Below are 16,816 nucleotides of genomic sequence, written 5' to 3' on the forward strand. Positions count from 1 at the left end.
TAAATTTCAGAAACCCAACGACGGTGAAATTCTACCATCGCAAGAATAAAACGTTTGCCTATCAAACGTCTAAGTTGAACAAAGTATACAATTATAAGACTGTACTTTGAAAATAGTCGTCCTCTTTAGATAACGATATTGGAACGCCTGTTCGCAAGGAAAAAGACGTATGACTTTCGATCGGGAGCGCATTATACTGAACGACAGCACTGTGATTGCGGGTGTATCATATTCACGTTTCAACGTCACCCATGATAGCACTTGAACAGTCTAAAGGAAGTCATGAATTCGATTGCTAACTTAATGATTAAAGAAAGTGCAGTAATCATGTCTTTCTGTGATTGACAGGCTGTGGATCGAAGAGGTCAAGTCAATCTCCTTGGCCATGACAGGCATACCTATTCATCTTCCAAAGCTTTACACTCGCCTATGCTCGCCCTCGGGTGCGTGTGTTCGTGCGTGTGCGAGTGGACGCACGTGAATGAGTGCGAGTGCGCCAGAGTACAACTGCCAATGTCGGTCAGACAACCAAAGGAAATATGATTATATTCTCTTGACTTCTTTCCTTTTCAGAAGAACCGGTTAATGTTCGTCTATTTCCGATTCGACTGGCGTCATTCGATCAGGTGCTTCTCTTTCCTGACGTTTGAAATGCAAAATCACGAAGTCGGTTATCTAAAAAAAAATCAATTTTTATGACGCCGTGAGTTGTCATATTTCATATTCCAAGAAAACAAGTGTGAGTGATTAAATTCCAAACATCATTTGATTTTTCAACCCAGGGTGATCTTAATTGGCAGTAAAGTAGTATGTGAGTCGTTAAGTTAGACTTAAAGGTATACTGTCACCTGTTCCAATTTTGCCACAGTTACCATGGAAAGAGAAAATCTAACCAATCAAAGATTTTAAGCGGGTGGCCGCTTTTTAAAAACAGCGCCCTCAAGAGCATTTTGAATACCAAGGAACGCCCCTTCGACCATATATGGGCATATTTAGATTACAGGTGACTGTATACCTTTAACCGGGTATGTTACTCTTTTCTTTCATTGGGAGACATTTTTCCCCGTACTCCTCTACTACAGTACCCTTCTTCAAGAAGTAAATATTTACCATTTATTGTCAGCCCATTCCTTTTCCTGACTTTGTTTGTCCACTCGCTATTGAAAGTATCAGTGTTAAAGCAACTAAAATAGTTGGGAGGGTTGGATTGATAATTTTAATGTTACTATTTGAGGGTTACAATTCTATATCCCTAGGTGTTATCTTTGAGAAAAGTGTTAACTGAACACACTCAATACGCCTCTGGCTTGACCAATGTAATCAAATGAATACATTCCATTAGTTTTTACTTGCCTTTATGAATTATGACATGTGCCATTCTTTAGAGATTGCATTACACGCTTTCCTGCCCCTCCCCGTTCGCAGCACTACCCCCCCCCCCCCCCGTTCAGCAGCATGCGGTGGTTTGGATTAAACATACTTTCGAAAACAGGTTGCATTTGTGCAGATAATAATCCATATAGATGAACCTCTCAAATCTGATATTTTCACCCTACAATCAGAAATACGAAACGCAAACCCTGACTTTTTAAAATTATTAGGATCAATGGGATAAAGATATGTAGATTGGATTATCGGAACAACATTTTTTCAAGTTGATAATGGTGGCTAAAAAGAAGGTCGATTTAGGTCCAGACGCTTTGTTGTCGGGTAAGCGAAATCATACATGTTCCTATCTACACTGAAAATTGGTTTCCACGGCAACATCCACCTAACATCAAAACCGGGACAAAATTGATCAGATTGCGGTAATAGTGAGTAAACGAATTCCCGGACACGACAGACCTATCAGCGAGGCCTTAATATATCGAGTTGACGAAACACATCCATTTTCACAATTATATTTAGTCTGTCCTACTACTGACTTGAACTTAATTAGCGACAGAGAAATCATTATCTTATAAGTTCAGGATATCGAGTATTCAATTCGAGGACATTGAAAATTAGGGTCAGCCTACTCATAAGACCAAGTTTTCATTTCTTACAATGGTATGATCGCAAATATAATCTGCAATTTCATTTCCTCTATATTTTTCCAAGGTTAATAAATTTGTCTTCTTCCATAAGGTGTTCGACTTATTTCTTCCCAAGAGGGCGCTATTAGGTCCACAGTCTGTCTCAGAGGGCTTGCATCAGTGATCTTAAGATTACCATTGTGACCCAATTCGATTAAATTTTCTTGTGGTCTTATAACTACCTTTACTGTCCAGAACAGATGACAGATTATTTATCGATACAGTATACATTTTGTCAACTTTGTTGAAGTCTTGTTCGTTTGTTTTTTTGTTTGTTTTCTTTCGTTGTTCAGTCGAGTCCGTGCTATACTAAGGTAGTCTATTAAGCTCGGTAGATTGATTCAGTACGCTGAAGACTGACGGTGCAGCTAAGTTTGACGGTATCTATGCGCCATTTGCGTGTAGATCGATGTACACTTTGAAAGTCCTGTTAAGATTACGAGAAAGTAAATCTTACATCCGGGAAACTTTTATGTCAGTTAGCAACCAGGTTATTATATCAGAGATGACTTTTCGACAGTCTCAACTGACAGATGCGTACAAAACAAGCCCGTATGTGTATCGAGTTTTTCAGTCGTCCAGGAAATTACGTCACTATCATGCTACGCAAAAAACTGTGTGATAATCACAGACAACAACTACCGCTTACAATTTAGAACTGTGACTTATATCTTGTCAACACTAAAGCTATTGAGTATGACACTTTGTTTCACGACATGGGGTAGTAATCGTGACTTGTGATCTGTATTTTATAAAAAAATATCAGATTCTTAATAACAATCATTCACGTTTTCAGTTTATTTCCCTCGAAAATCGCAATAATCCTTGTGAATAACAAAATGTCACGGTGCGTTCATATCCATGCCGAAGTAGTTGCCACGGTGAATAATTGACAGATAATTCCATCCAAGCGACATGATTTGACTTAGGAATTTAGCTCCAGGGTTTGACGCATTGTGGTAATTTTTGATACCATGCTCGATATGAAAGTTCTTGCAAAACTGTCACATCATTGTTCTTAGATTGACGGAAATTAGGACGAGGATCATGATAAGAATAGAGTTTGAAAATGATGCCAAAACAATGCTGCAATACTACAGTGCGTGTGTGCGTCTGTCTGTTTGTGCATATATATATATATATATATATATATATATATATATATATATATATATATATATATATATATATATATATATATATATATATATATATATATATATATATATATATATATATATATATATATATATATATATTTATATATATATTTTGTTTACTTATTTATTTATTTATTTGATTCATTAATATTAAATAAACCAAATAGGCCGACAAAAACATAAATTGTGCTGTTCCGATAACATGGTTTTCAAAAATAGGGTAGGTAGGTCGGTAGAGTTTTTTCCCAATATATTTTTATTTTTAAATATGCATTTTTCAGGGGTTCAGGGCGGTCAAACACTGGTAACAACATTTCCAGAAAAATGTATCATACATATAAAAGGAACAAAAACATAAAAATCATCCTCGTTCAAGCAAAAGTCAAAATGCCAAGTAACGAACGCGTGATTTAACGGTTTTTTCTTTCTTTCTTTTTTTTTTACTTCAGTGTTTGCGTAGCTCTAAAAAGTTAAGGGTCGGCGGGTAAAAAATAGGGTAGGTCGGGTTATCGGAACAGCACATTTATTTTTTGTTTGGCCTTATCTAAAACAACATACATTGTTTCCGCTTTGTCAAGTCATGAACTGGACTGCTAAAGTCCAGTAGGTTTATTTAACTTTTAAAATGGAGATAGTGTTTAGCTAAGCACAGTGATTTGCTTGTATATGTTAATATGGACTCTCTTGTTTAGCAATGCTGAAGCCTGTAGCTGTCCTTTTCTGTTAGGCCATTAAACAAATATCACGTATGGAATACTATGAAGCCATAGTATTAAGCTTAACAGTATATTTTGCTTTACACTGACTGGAAACATTAGCCTACAGCACGGTTGCTGTGTCTGCAATGAACTGTTAATTCTACGAAAGGTTAAGATGCAAATATAATATTTTGCTTTTAAAAATTGTGATGTTCAGCCATACGTGATTGATGTCATCACAATGAAGACACTTAACTGATTCGTTCAGTAACTTGCGCTATGGCGGTGACGTCACGCTTCCTCGCGCTTGCAACATCCGGGTATCCCAGATTAATGTCACTTAATTTGCCATGCTCAGATGCATCGTACTTCTGTGCAAATTCCTTCAAATTACTCATATTTAAATGACAAGCCAAATTATTTCCTCGTTGCATCGCTGCTATTCAGAAAGCGCATTTGCCTTTGTAACAGACAACATTACAACGTCATGTACAAAATGTGTAAAAGTCATTAAATTTTCAAGTCTCCTCACTAGTCGGTTTTCACGTTGACTGAGTCTGTGAACTGCGCGACAAACTATCCGACATTTTCCGACCATCGGTTCTGTACTAAGCAGTTTATTTAAAACTAAGATTGAAGTTGGTGTTGGGCAGAAATGTTCGTGCACGGTGTTTGGAATATGATACATGCATGATGGGTCTTTAAACATTAGGCCTATTTTCATAATATGTCTCTCCGATATTGCATTTATTGTTTGCATCCTTTCTGAATATTTTTGCGATATTTTCCGACTCCTATTTGAACAGAACTCGTCATTTACCGTCTTAATTGTCAAATTTGCCGATGTCGAAACACGCTTCAATCCAATTTGTTCCATGAATGTCCCCTATTGGCAAAGTCGAGAATTGGAAAATTTTCAAGAGTCAATATTTGGCAAGGTCAAACATATGCTGAATGTATACTGTATGGTAAAACGTTTAATACATTACACTCAATTGAAGCGTTGAATGTGAAATCGTCACAGTAAAACGTATTCTGCATTTACTGATTCCAATCTCTTTTCTCGCTCTATTTCTCGCCTCGTTCCATTTACCTGTCACTTTCTGTTCATTTCTTCGCCATTGAATTTGACTTTTCATCTCAACTCGCGTTAGATTATGTAAATTTTGGTCCTCTTTTGTACATTTAAGTTGACTACGTTCTAGTTTTGACTGGTGTCTATTACAGCCCCTACCCCTCACTGGACTGTGTCTATGTCTGAAATGCGGTGACGATATGTTGTCACGTCGGAAAATTTACATTTCTATCTCAAATGAGACGTAAAGCTTCTTTGAGGAGCATCGTGAAGTCCATGTAGGTCGTGAGCTCCGTGTTCGCCGTACACAGTAACATAACTACTGTTAAAAGTATCCAAAATCCTAGCGGGCATTTCGTACAATTGTACGTCACTTTTGGACCTTCATACTTTTCAATGAGCTGAGCTCCACAAAGAAAACACGTTGATTGTCATCCATCTTCATGTGACCTTGACAAGTGACGGTGCGAGGCGTTACGTCTAATTTACAAACACAATAGAGGCCAACAAATAACTGTCAACTCTATTTCAAACGGATTTTTTTTTCAATAAAGAAAGCAAACGACAACTGCATTCAGTCTCATTCAGTCTCTCACTGTGAAATCCAGAGTGTGTGGTGTCAACGTTGCAGCACTTTGCGATCGCAATTTGTCACGTTACCAAGGAAACGCGACCCTTAGACCGACATCATCAAATTAGAAGTGTCAAAATCCATACGTCATCTATAGTGGTATACAAAATAGGTTAATCACAACTTTTCCAAAGCCTCCGCTATGTAAATATAACTTTAGCCTTTGACTTATTTTGTTTGTTTATTTGTTTGTAACACTTGACTGTGATTTCGTGCCATTTTGGTATGTGACCAGGAATTCGTATCTAGATTTATTAACATATTGATAACTTATTAAGTTTCGATGTTAAGAAGGCCAGCTTCTTCAAACTGTTTTGTAAATGCATACTTATTATCCCTGTATTTTGGTTTCATTTATGAATTTGTAATCATCATTTATGAATTTGTAATCATAAGTAAAAACCAAGAATTTAAACCACTGAATGTTGCAAATAGGCACACAAGGAGTCATTGCACCAAGAATTTAAACCACTGAATGCTGCAAATAGGCACACAAGGAGTCATTGAACCAAGAATTTAAACCACTGAATGTTGCAAATAGGCACACAAGGAGTCATTGCACCAAGAATTGTTTCTTTTCTGAATCCTTCTGTGAACCAGGACTCGTTTGCCTTCAACGACAGCCATGTGCATTAGAAACGTACGCACGCTTTGATCACTGGTCTACACGTAACAAATAATTATTCCGGAGGATATTCTTAAGCGAGAGTGTATCTTGTCGTAACAAGTATGAAATCATTTTCGAAAACGTCTAGAGTCTCATACATAATACTGGTTGTGTATTGTGGTCACGATATACGTCTTGAGTTCCTAGATTTAGGAAGTGGACAAGAAATTGGGAAGCCCGAAGAAGATTTACGACAATGCGGACATTTTGGTGATATCAGACATATTAAAGATGATCTAAAGTTGATACATTTGTTATTGAGATTAAAGGTTTTGGTTTTTATACGTCCACCGGTCTAAACATCAATAACGTTTCAGACGGAGGCGCTGCATAAGGCACAAACAACAGCACACACCTCTTACGGTAGCTCGTGCCTGGAAAATTAAAAACTTGTTAACTTTTGCTCAAACTTTCCACAAGCAATCTTTCAACCATCCTCTTTAAAATCGAGATCAAAAATCGGGGGTCACCATGCTGCTATAGAAATACTTTAACCAATATTTACCGATATTTGAAATTCATAATGGCCAATATTCCTCTGTTATCTCTACGCGGAAAAATCAAATTCCCGATTTTAACAAAATACGTTTTTACTCCGTAAACTTCAAAATCAGCCTCAACAAGTGGTAGGCCGAAAGAATATTTTAAAAGTTTGAGGGTCACAAATCTGTCCCAAAGGCGCGTTCTAACTTAATGCTATCAAATAAATTTACAATAAAATAATTTATCAGCAGCGAAAGTGAAGCAAAACCCAAGGATTTTGTTCAGGATCAAAGTAAAATAATTGTAATTGTAAATGTACTGGAATTATTACTTACCTCAAGATTCAAACGATCCATTAACATGACATTCTACCCCTACCGGAACTATTTATCTCGCCTCTCCAAACTGAAAGGTTTCGACCTTTGCTGAACCTGAGCTTTCCTTCAGGGAAATTTAAAACCAGCCCCTCTCAAATTCAAAATCAAGAATAAATCTCAGCCTGGGGAGTTAGTGTGCAACTTTCGATTCTAGGGAAACAAGTTATCTTCAAATTTACCGATATTTACAATTCATGGCCGCTATCTGAGATTTAGTACTATGGAGAAATTAAATTGTCGATTTTCAACAAAATATGATACTAAAAACTTCATTTACTTCACAAACCTCAAAGTGGGTCCATATATGCAGCCTACTAGTAAAACGTGGTAAAAATTTTACATTCAAAATTTCAGTCCCCGGGGCGAAATCTACCTTGAAAACGTACTGATCACGAAAATGTTGGCTATTCGCGTTTTAAAGTAGGACTTTAAACAGAGATCGGCGCCAGAGCAATATTTATGAAAGTTGAGCACCTCTAGTGGCCAGAGCAGTGTAATTTGCAACACTATATTTTTCAGTTGTACAAAATATGATCGCCTCTAAAGTTAATCATAATTTGCGGTTGTGTTACAATAATATAAATGTCAAGTCGACAGTAGTTCGGCTTCGTTTCAGGAGTGTCTACCATATTATCTGCAATGAGTTTGCTTCAAAATCCATACGGTGTATGATCATGTCAAGTCATCCGTTTCTCCAAGGAAGATAATCTGGCGGGTATGTCCGTAACGGATCCACAGACACACAATCAAAGCTTCAATCACACTGCTGTATAATTTGTCCCTTGATAAGGTTTGTTGTCGTGGAAACCACTGAGGGTTGCTGCGTTCCCTTGTGTAGGACACGAGGACAAAATACAGATAAACGTACTGCGGGTTTGTGGGAATTCCTTGCCAATCGACGACAAAAATGACTTAATGATATAATGTGACAAGACCGCCTCGTTGTCAAATGTGTCTACCCACCGGTCCCGGGCCAAGGCGATGCCAGTCAAACGATCAACAAAATTTTCCGACATGCTTCTATACATGACAGTCATATTAAAAAAGAAAAAATATTTATGATTATTCCCATAACCCTCTTTTACTGCAAGATACTTACTATCAAAAATTGGGGACAATTGTTCCCACTAGTGTACACATAAAATGAATTACCCAAATCGATGAACGTGAATACATATACATAAATCAAATGCACTGATCTTATCGAAGTGCATTCAAACCAATCAATAACGCGAGATTGTTCTTAAAAATTCGTCTATACTTACGGAAAATACATACATACATACAGACAGACAGACAGACAGACAGACAGACAGACAGACAGACAGGACCGACAGACATACATACATACATACATACATACATACATACATACATACATACATACATACATACATACAGTCTGTATTCTCACCATGCTTATTAGTTTGGATTTCTTTTCTCAGTAAATGTATTACGGAAGGTCATTGACCACAGTAACCACAGCGGTTTAGCAGAATGATTCGCAAACGTGCCAATAAATGACTTAATGTCCCTACCGGCAACAGAGCTACAACACAGAGCTGCCTTCGGCGAGTTGACGCCTCAATTTGAACCACACCTCAAAGATATTGTTGTGTCTTCTTTCGGAATCATTGAACCGATGTGGAATGTGAGGTTTACAACTTCTGTAATTCTCATCGATTATAAGCGTTTTATTCCTTTTGTGGTATTTTTAAGAGGCAAGTACCGAGGCAGGGGGCGAAATCACCAGGAGTGCCAACTCATACCTCCCGCTGCGATCTCATCTGGAAAATAACAACAACAAAAATACAACTCGAAATATAGTGATAAACAGGATCTCATAAATCATTTCTATCACCTTCGGAACTTTACTATTTGTAAAACACTCTGGTAAAAAATCTTAGGCCAAAATATCACACTAACCCCAACCGAAACTTTAACCGCCAAATAGATGAAGATTTCTTATATCATAGCCAGACAGTAGTGTAACAGCTTCAACATTTACTTTCTTTAAAAATATATTATTCAATCTTGTGAAAATCCGACCTGTTTTACTGGGTAATAGGATAACTTTGTGTTAAAAATATAGAAATTTTAAATTATGCACCTGAAGGACAACAATTAAGAAGGATATATATATATATATATATATATATATATATATATATATATATATATATATATATATATATATATATATATATATATATACACATACTCTATATTCATTCTTAGGGAGTACAGTCAGCGTTATATGCAGGATAGCAAAGCAAAGTTACAATAAAACTACGCCTAACTATGAACACACCAAGTAGTATTTGGTACCTACACCTGTCTGACAATCGCGCAAATGTGCGATGAAACTAGAATAATAAGTACTAATTATACTTGATTTATTCTCAGTTTCATATATATATATATATATATATATATATATATATATATATATATATATATATATATATATATATGTATACCCATTTTACTTTATTCTGTGTGAGACTACCGACATGCATGTAGTTTTTGCTGGTACATATGATATCTTATCTCTAATACGGACTTATATATGTCGTGCGGATCGTTCGCTTCTATGGATTATTTCGATCCTATAAAAAGCTTCTCGATGCTCTCACCAAAGTAACGTGAACTAACAACAGCGGCATTCTCGTCAGACAAATGTGCATTCACTACTGCCGAATGAAGATATACACGCTATAGACAATAGCATGACGGACACTATCCACGGACTAATATCGCAAGCCTTCGCTTTCTCTTGTGTTTGTACAAAAGAGTTTCTTTACTGAAACGAAACTTTGTAATGTCGGACAAGAGATTAAAAATGCGGAGCTGGGCATATTGTTAACAAAAGCCAGTGCTGCATTGGTTGGAAAGCGATCACTGGTTTGCTGCGAGTTGTAGGCCGTCGTATCTACACCGGCGAGATTTATTTACGAACGGTGGAAACGTGAGAGTTGAGATGCCGCGACATCATTCTTTCATTGTGTCACTGCAGTTAAATGAACTGCAAAGGTTGCGTCGTAGAGAGTGACAGGATATAGGCGAGAAATTCGACAGAACATGGCGCACATGCAAAGGTTGAGAAAACGACACCTGACGGGACGTGCGGGCAATCAGAAAATATCACTATTACGGAGAGACGACCACACGAGCTCGAAGACGATACCGAGTTGGAATTTCACACCGAGTATATGAGTTCATAGGTTGGATAATTATAGCGAGATCGTATCACATGTGCTATATGAACACAGCCGGTATTACAAACCCAACTCTGGCAAATCACGATACACCGTATGGCAAATTGATCAGCGAACGAGGATGCCCGCCCGAATTGCCTCACTGTATGAGTGCAGTTTTCCAATCTGCTCATAAGGTTGACGAGTATCACTCAGTGGAGGTATTCTAACGGTTTATGACATCGCAAATAGTCCATTGTACTCCCTTACAATATCTGTAAGATTTATGTCCGATGTTTTACGATGTCGTCCCCGCCTTGGAACCTCTCCTTTGTTCGTCGGCGTTCCAGTTGTCTGAGACGTTCTTGTGTGGAAGTATATAACGGTGCACTGGCACCGTTACCGTACTCAGTATACTCATCGTACACCACGTAGCGTTGGACAACTTGTTCATGCTTACTCCTCAACGATGAGACGACCAAATCGGTTTAAACATTGAACTATTATTCCGTGAAGAACTAAAATCTAGGAGAAACTTGATTTAAAGTAGTCATCATATTCTTCGATCACCGAGACCATAAAAGATATTTTGACAGAGTCACGTCAAGCGTGCTTTCTCCACCAAGTTGTTTCGCTGACGGGTATATCGCGACTCAGGTTGTCAAGTCCAGTTCAGCAAATCGTCAAACAATGGACAAGCCCAGCAGACTTTCTTATCACCGATGCACCTTATGCGTCATATTAGCCATCACATCGTGGACAACTGTCTCATCGTCACCAAAGGAAATTAATATTGGTAATTTATGACGTTTTATTACTTTCGTGAACGTATATCAATTTAGTACTAACATATAGTGATATTCCCGTAGACAGAAATACATCTGACTCAATATTACTAGTATTTGAAAGAAGACAAAATTGAGTGTAAAAAAGGTGTAGTCCTGGTTAACTTTTATTTATCCGTTGTAATGAATAACCTGTCATGGAGTAATGATAACGGGCGATATGGCTGGGCCATATCTTCAACCGTTACCTCAGAACTTTCTAAACTTGTGTGAATTTGTCGTATCTCTAAATGGCGGCGTCAGATCTTTCTGTTTTGCCCAAAGAAGATCTCGAAATAGCCATTGGGTCGCGCTGCCACCCGCTAGCACCTGTGAGTGCTTTGACCATTTTCGGTCAGTTGTCTTATGATTGAAGTCGCTACATGATATTAATCCCCATCGGCAATGATGATTCGTCTCCCGGGATCTAATGAAAACAAGGCTAAGTAAATCTTGTGAAATATTCGTATATTTAGATTTAGAACCTATCCGAGGTCAGACTTTATATTGACATAAAAATCTCCGAAATGATAAAATGTCATCTCTGTTTTCCAATAACCATCCCGTCAATAATATTAATTATATCAATTATTGAGGTCGACTGCGGCGTTTCAAGCTGCACAGAGCTACTTCCGACAGACCATAACAAGCAGTTGCATGTAAACGTCACGAATGTGAAAAGTGTCTGTGTGCGTAGACCGGAATCTCTGTACAGAAGTCAGATCGCAGCAATGACACCACATAAAAAACCAAGAAGTCACAGCTACCGTGTGGTGACTGCTGTCAATCGATGAAGTCATGCGTTGTTATTTTACTCAGGCGAACTTGTTGATTTGAGTGAAAAAGCAGCACAAATATAACTCCCTTTAAGTCTCTTCAGTGCTCTTTGTTCATCCATTGTTGTGTATCTAAGTAGAATTTAATGGCCGCAATGCAGAGGCTTTCTTTCCCTGAGAAAAGAACGTATGCAGGAGTCGTGTATATGTCTATACCCCATGGAACGACACCTTGTGATGTATTTTAATAAGCTTACAACAGAAGGCAAAAGCAAGCCTCACAAATTCTAACGGATACTACAATTTCGACCCTAAATCTTAAATGACCATGCCCTAAAAACTGTTTGTATCTGAACTATAAACAGTGACTTTTCTATGCTTCCGCGGAGATTTTTGCCACCAGCTAGCGATCAAATACGCCTCTTTGGGACGATGGCTGTTGTGAATACCAAGCCATGGCTCGATGAAATTGCGACGACATCAGATGGTTGCTGTTCCGCGTGGCTGTGCTAGCAACTACATTGCAAAGACGGTGATTTGATATTCAACTAACGCGGTAATGATGTCCCACAGGATATCAATGACCACAACGTTGGCGGCATTCAAGTCACATCAAGCAAAACTCAAATTCAATAAAAAACCTTTATCTGAGAAATGCAAGCTCGCGGAGAAATGAATGTCATCACACTTGGATGAGCGAAACATTTGAATGCCAGCGGAGTTAGGGAGATACACGACTCCCAGGAAGTATTATGGTTTAAATCAAGTTCATGTCTGTGCAAAGATTTATCAAGGACTCGATGGAAATGTTTGAGAGAGGATTTAAAACTCTCCTGGGCCAATGAAACTTCGCCATACCAAACTGAGTACAGAAAGTCTTAATTGTAAACATCCCGCGTTTAAAAATCACGACAATGTAATCTAGTTGCGGGATGATACCTATAATAATGACATACAAATGGTTTGTTTGCGGCCTTTCTGATTGACATTTTCAATTGAATAACATAAAAGTGAAATGTACATTTATCGCATCTCGTTATAATGTGTTTATATGAATACGATGAAACACAATGAAAGGTAAAGCTTACGCGATTATCCGGGAGTGAAACTTTAATTATGTGTGCAACACACAACACACAGAGACGCTCGATTTAATGCCATTTACATGATTAAACGTTACTGTACGTATGACTATCAAATATAACACATTTATCGTCTTTAAAGTCGGTCGCTAAAAGCAATTTAAGCATGAATGAATGGTGATGCCTGGATATCTGGAGTGTTATGTGGTTTAAGGAAAGGTCACTGGAGGTCATTTGTGTTTCGTAAATCCTGTTACTTGTAACTGGTAATCCCACAAGAAGAGAAAGAATGGAATATCGATCCCGGTACCGCTCTTAGCTTATTTGAGTGTTAAGGTAGAATGCGCCTCGGGGACAGATACTCAGACTCTCAAACTTTGACAATACTTTTTTATTCTACCACTTCTGGGGCTTATTTTGAAGCTGGTAGAGTAACTAAAGGTTTCACGGTCTTAGTTTTGTGAGAATCGAAAATTGAATTTTTACCATTAGAGTGTGCACAGGGATGGCGGCCATTTAGAATTTCAAGTCTTGGGAAATACTGGGTAATCTGTTAGTAATAAATTCTACAAGGCGACTTCTGATTTAATTCTTGATTTCGAAAGTGAATGATTTAAAGTTTCCCTATGGAAAGTTGGAGCAACAGTAAAACTTTCAATTTTGAGGTGTGTAATATCTTAATACCATCTGTCAGTGTGTGCTCGTATGTATTATAAATGGTAAACATTGATGAAAAGTTGAAAGCAGGTCCTGGGCGTTATTCAGTTTCACGTTACTATGTATGACCTGTGTAGCGATCATCAGACGACGCTACAGAGGACATACGTGGTAGCGTGAAAGTCTGAGTAACGCCCAGGATCATATATATATATATATATATATATATATATATATATATATATATATATATATATATATATATATATATATATATATATATATATATATATATATCCGTCGGTTTACGATTGCCTTTTCAAAATGATGAGAGTGAACAGCATAGATCCATGTTTACATGTTAAACCAGTTTACTTTTGTCTGTTTGTGTATCACTTCTATATCACCTGCAATCAGGTACGTAAAAGGAACGAGTTAGAATCCCTGACTACTTCAGTCCATGCAGTAGACAAGAAGGGATATGTCAATGATATTTGCTGCTCAGTTGCGGATTGATATTACATCCATTCATTGAAATGATTCGATGTGGCAATATTGGCGAACAAGGGCATTTGCTCAGACAAGGCCTTGCGTCCCACAACAGGACTGCCCGAGAACTAGTCACAACGCTACAAACTATGTTTTATTGGGGAGGTTGTCCTAACATTGCTTCATGTGCCATCGCTATACAATATTCGTTCCTGACAACCTGATGAAAGTAAATCGTACATTTCGGAAAGCCAAGTCGTTTCTGATACCACTTTGCTAAGAGGGACGATGTTTTGTAATAACGATGAACATCAGTTCGACCTTGACAAACATATGTCATTTTGTTCACTTTTTGTGAGAGGATCACTTCTAAAGCCTTTGACATTGATTTTATGGACTATTGTTCGTTGTTGCAGTGGTTTTACAACGTCGCTAATTTTTAGCCACATATGCAGATAGTGTGTGTCAAAATTACACGAAAAAATTACATAGAAAGTTTCTTTACAACACAGTGACAAAACCATGAAGGATGCCACGATAACCATGACTGTAAAGAGCGAACACGCGTTTATCGTAGCAGTTCAAGTGATTTGACGGTCTAACATGTGACATTGATATATTTTAGGCATGATGCAGAAGATATCATTTCCATGGATGCCAGTGGTAAACAATGGCTTTGATAAACGTTACAGATACGATTTCTAAGCTTCATTAGAAGTCGATATAAATCGTTCCGTTGTCGTGGTTTGTTCTAACTCCAGGCAGTGGTGATTGGGTATAGAGGAAATGAAGTTAATTTGCTTTCCACCCTGACGACTTCTATCGTTGTAACTCTAGTGCCCGATAAAAGAATTCAAAATTTGAAAGAGCACATACAATGCACGGTTGAAATGGTGATATATGACTTTTTTGTCAACGGAAATGCTGATAAAGTCAGGAGTTCAACTTCACAGTCCCTATAATCTACAATATTGGATAGGTCCGTCGGCTGTACTGCATGTCACGGATTCACGAATTCGTGATGATCACGTTCAAGTACGTGTTTTCTCACACACTTTCTAAGTTCTTGCTAACGTTTCGTGGGAGGAATCACACTTTTAATATCATCGTTAAACCAGTGTATGGCGTTGAGCATGAATTTCCCCTATTCATTCGAGTGCCAGAATTATATATATATATATATATATATATATATATATATATATATATAGCATTAAATGATAGCGGTCACAACAATTAGGGCCTACCTGTGAACATTTCCATTAAAGTTTTACATGCTTATTTGTTTTGTGTTGATACGGAAGAGAAACCATCACTCCAAATCGCATGAAAGTTGTTTACTCTCGAAAACGCCGTTTTGTTGGTTACTGAATGTGTCAACTTTACTTTGTAAACGCTACTTAGTTTGTTCCTTAGTCGAGCATGCGTGAAGCTACACGCCATTTGTGATGAGGTCATCAGATGGCGCGTTCAGCGTCATTCGTCATGCCCGTTTCGCTGCGAGATCTGACAATGGAATGACAAACGTTCATTCACTGACACTATCTTGTCGGATGATTTCTCCGTTTTATGAACTCCAAACACAGCAAACATGGTGAAGTCGAACAATGGATGAGTATTACTTCTGTTTTATCCAACAATGGGAATTTATTGGAGTTGATAACAAAACACGGAAGATAAAACACAATAGGCATAACTTGTCTGGTGTTTACGAGGAGAGCACCCCCTGCTGAGAGCGATCTAATTGCCCGAACAACCCGAACCCTTTGTTCGTGTACACCTCGGATATGCTTCGTTGACCCCGTCCGAAGTCACCGGCCCGATGATAGATCTGTTACCGGCAATCACTTTCTATCGCGATTCCGGCGACAAAAACGACGTTTAATTGTGCATCAATGCCCCTCAAAGTCTAGCTTTAAGGCATTTTAAATCTGTTACGTGAGTTGCTTTCGAAAGCAGGGGAACGAGGATGCAAATAACTCGATGAGAAAGAAATGTTTTTTTCGGGATCCGTTCAATCCTTACTTAGCAGCAAAAGGAAATTAACATTGGCAAGAGACCGGGAACAGATGTACGCCGCTACAGTTCATGAATATTTCATTGTAGTGTCACCTGCAAAGAAAAATCGAACCCTAGTCATATGCACTTTCAGTGCTTAAAGAGCGCCATATCCAACGACGTGGCAACGACCCCCTCCCCTCCCATCTCCCGGGATTCGTCCTCACGTAAAAATACCAAGGACGAGGCAGTTGTCATAACAGCTATGTTGACACCGTTATATTTTATTAGGTGGCTGCGCCTTGCCCCCACACGAGTCGCCACAAAACAATACCCTTTGTTTTGCCATGGCAAGGGCATGGCTGGTGAAATAATTGGACGACAAGATATTGACAAGCCGGCCATTTACGCCAATTTTCTCTTTTCATTTAAAATGGTACCGCAGCAAGCCATTAACTGCCTACGCGTTGTCACGGCAACATAATACCATAGCTTCGCTGCTACCTCCATGATAATACCAACAAAGGGTACGCTGAAGGTCTCAGCAAGGCAACAGTACACAAGTGCCACCTCACCTTGGGCGCAGACAACATTGTAAAATGTTTTCAACTCAATTCCCATAGCGAC

At 38.2% G+C, this 16,816-nt stretch overlaps 1 protein-coding gene across 6 annotated transcripts in view; it reads left to right on the forward strand.

The window, feature by feature from the left end:
- The window catches only part of LOC139131948 (glutamate receptor ionotropic, kainate 3-like), a 66,837-nt gene that overhangs the window by 18,296 nt on the left and 31,725 nt on the right, over positions 1-16,816 (forward strand). The window contains exon 1 of one of the 6 annotated variants that reach the window (XM_070698280.1): positions 9,890-11,159. The exons of 4 other annotated variants lie outside the window; for them this stretch is intronic. In XM_070698280.1, the coding sequence (XP_070554381.1) occupies positions 11,054-11,159 (106 nt within the window). In that variant the 5' untranslated portion in view covers positions 9,890-11,053. Of the gene's footprint in view, positions 1-9,889; positions 11,160-16,816 lie in introns of those variants that run through there. One more of the 6 variants, XM_070698281.1, reaches the window with a different exon arrangement.

The sequence above is a fragment of the Ptychodera flava genome, chromosome 4, assembly GCF_041260155.1.
Source record: "Ptychodera flava strain L36383 chromosome 4, AS_Pfla_20210202, whole genome shotgun sequence".
In the NCBI taxonomy this organism is placed as follows: domain Eukaryota; kingdom Metazoa; phylum Hemichordata; class Enteropneusta; family Ptychoderidae; genus Ptychodera; species Ptychodera flava.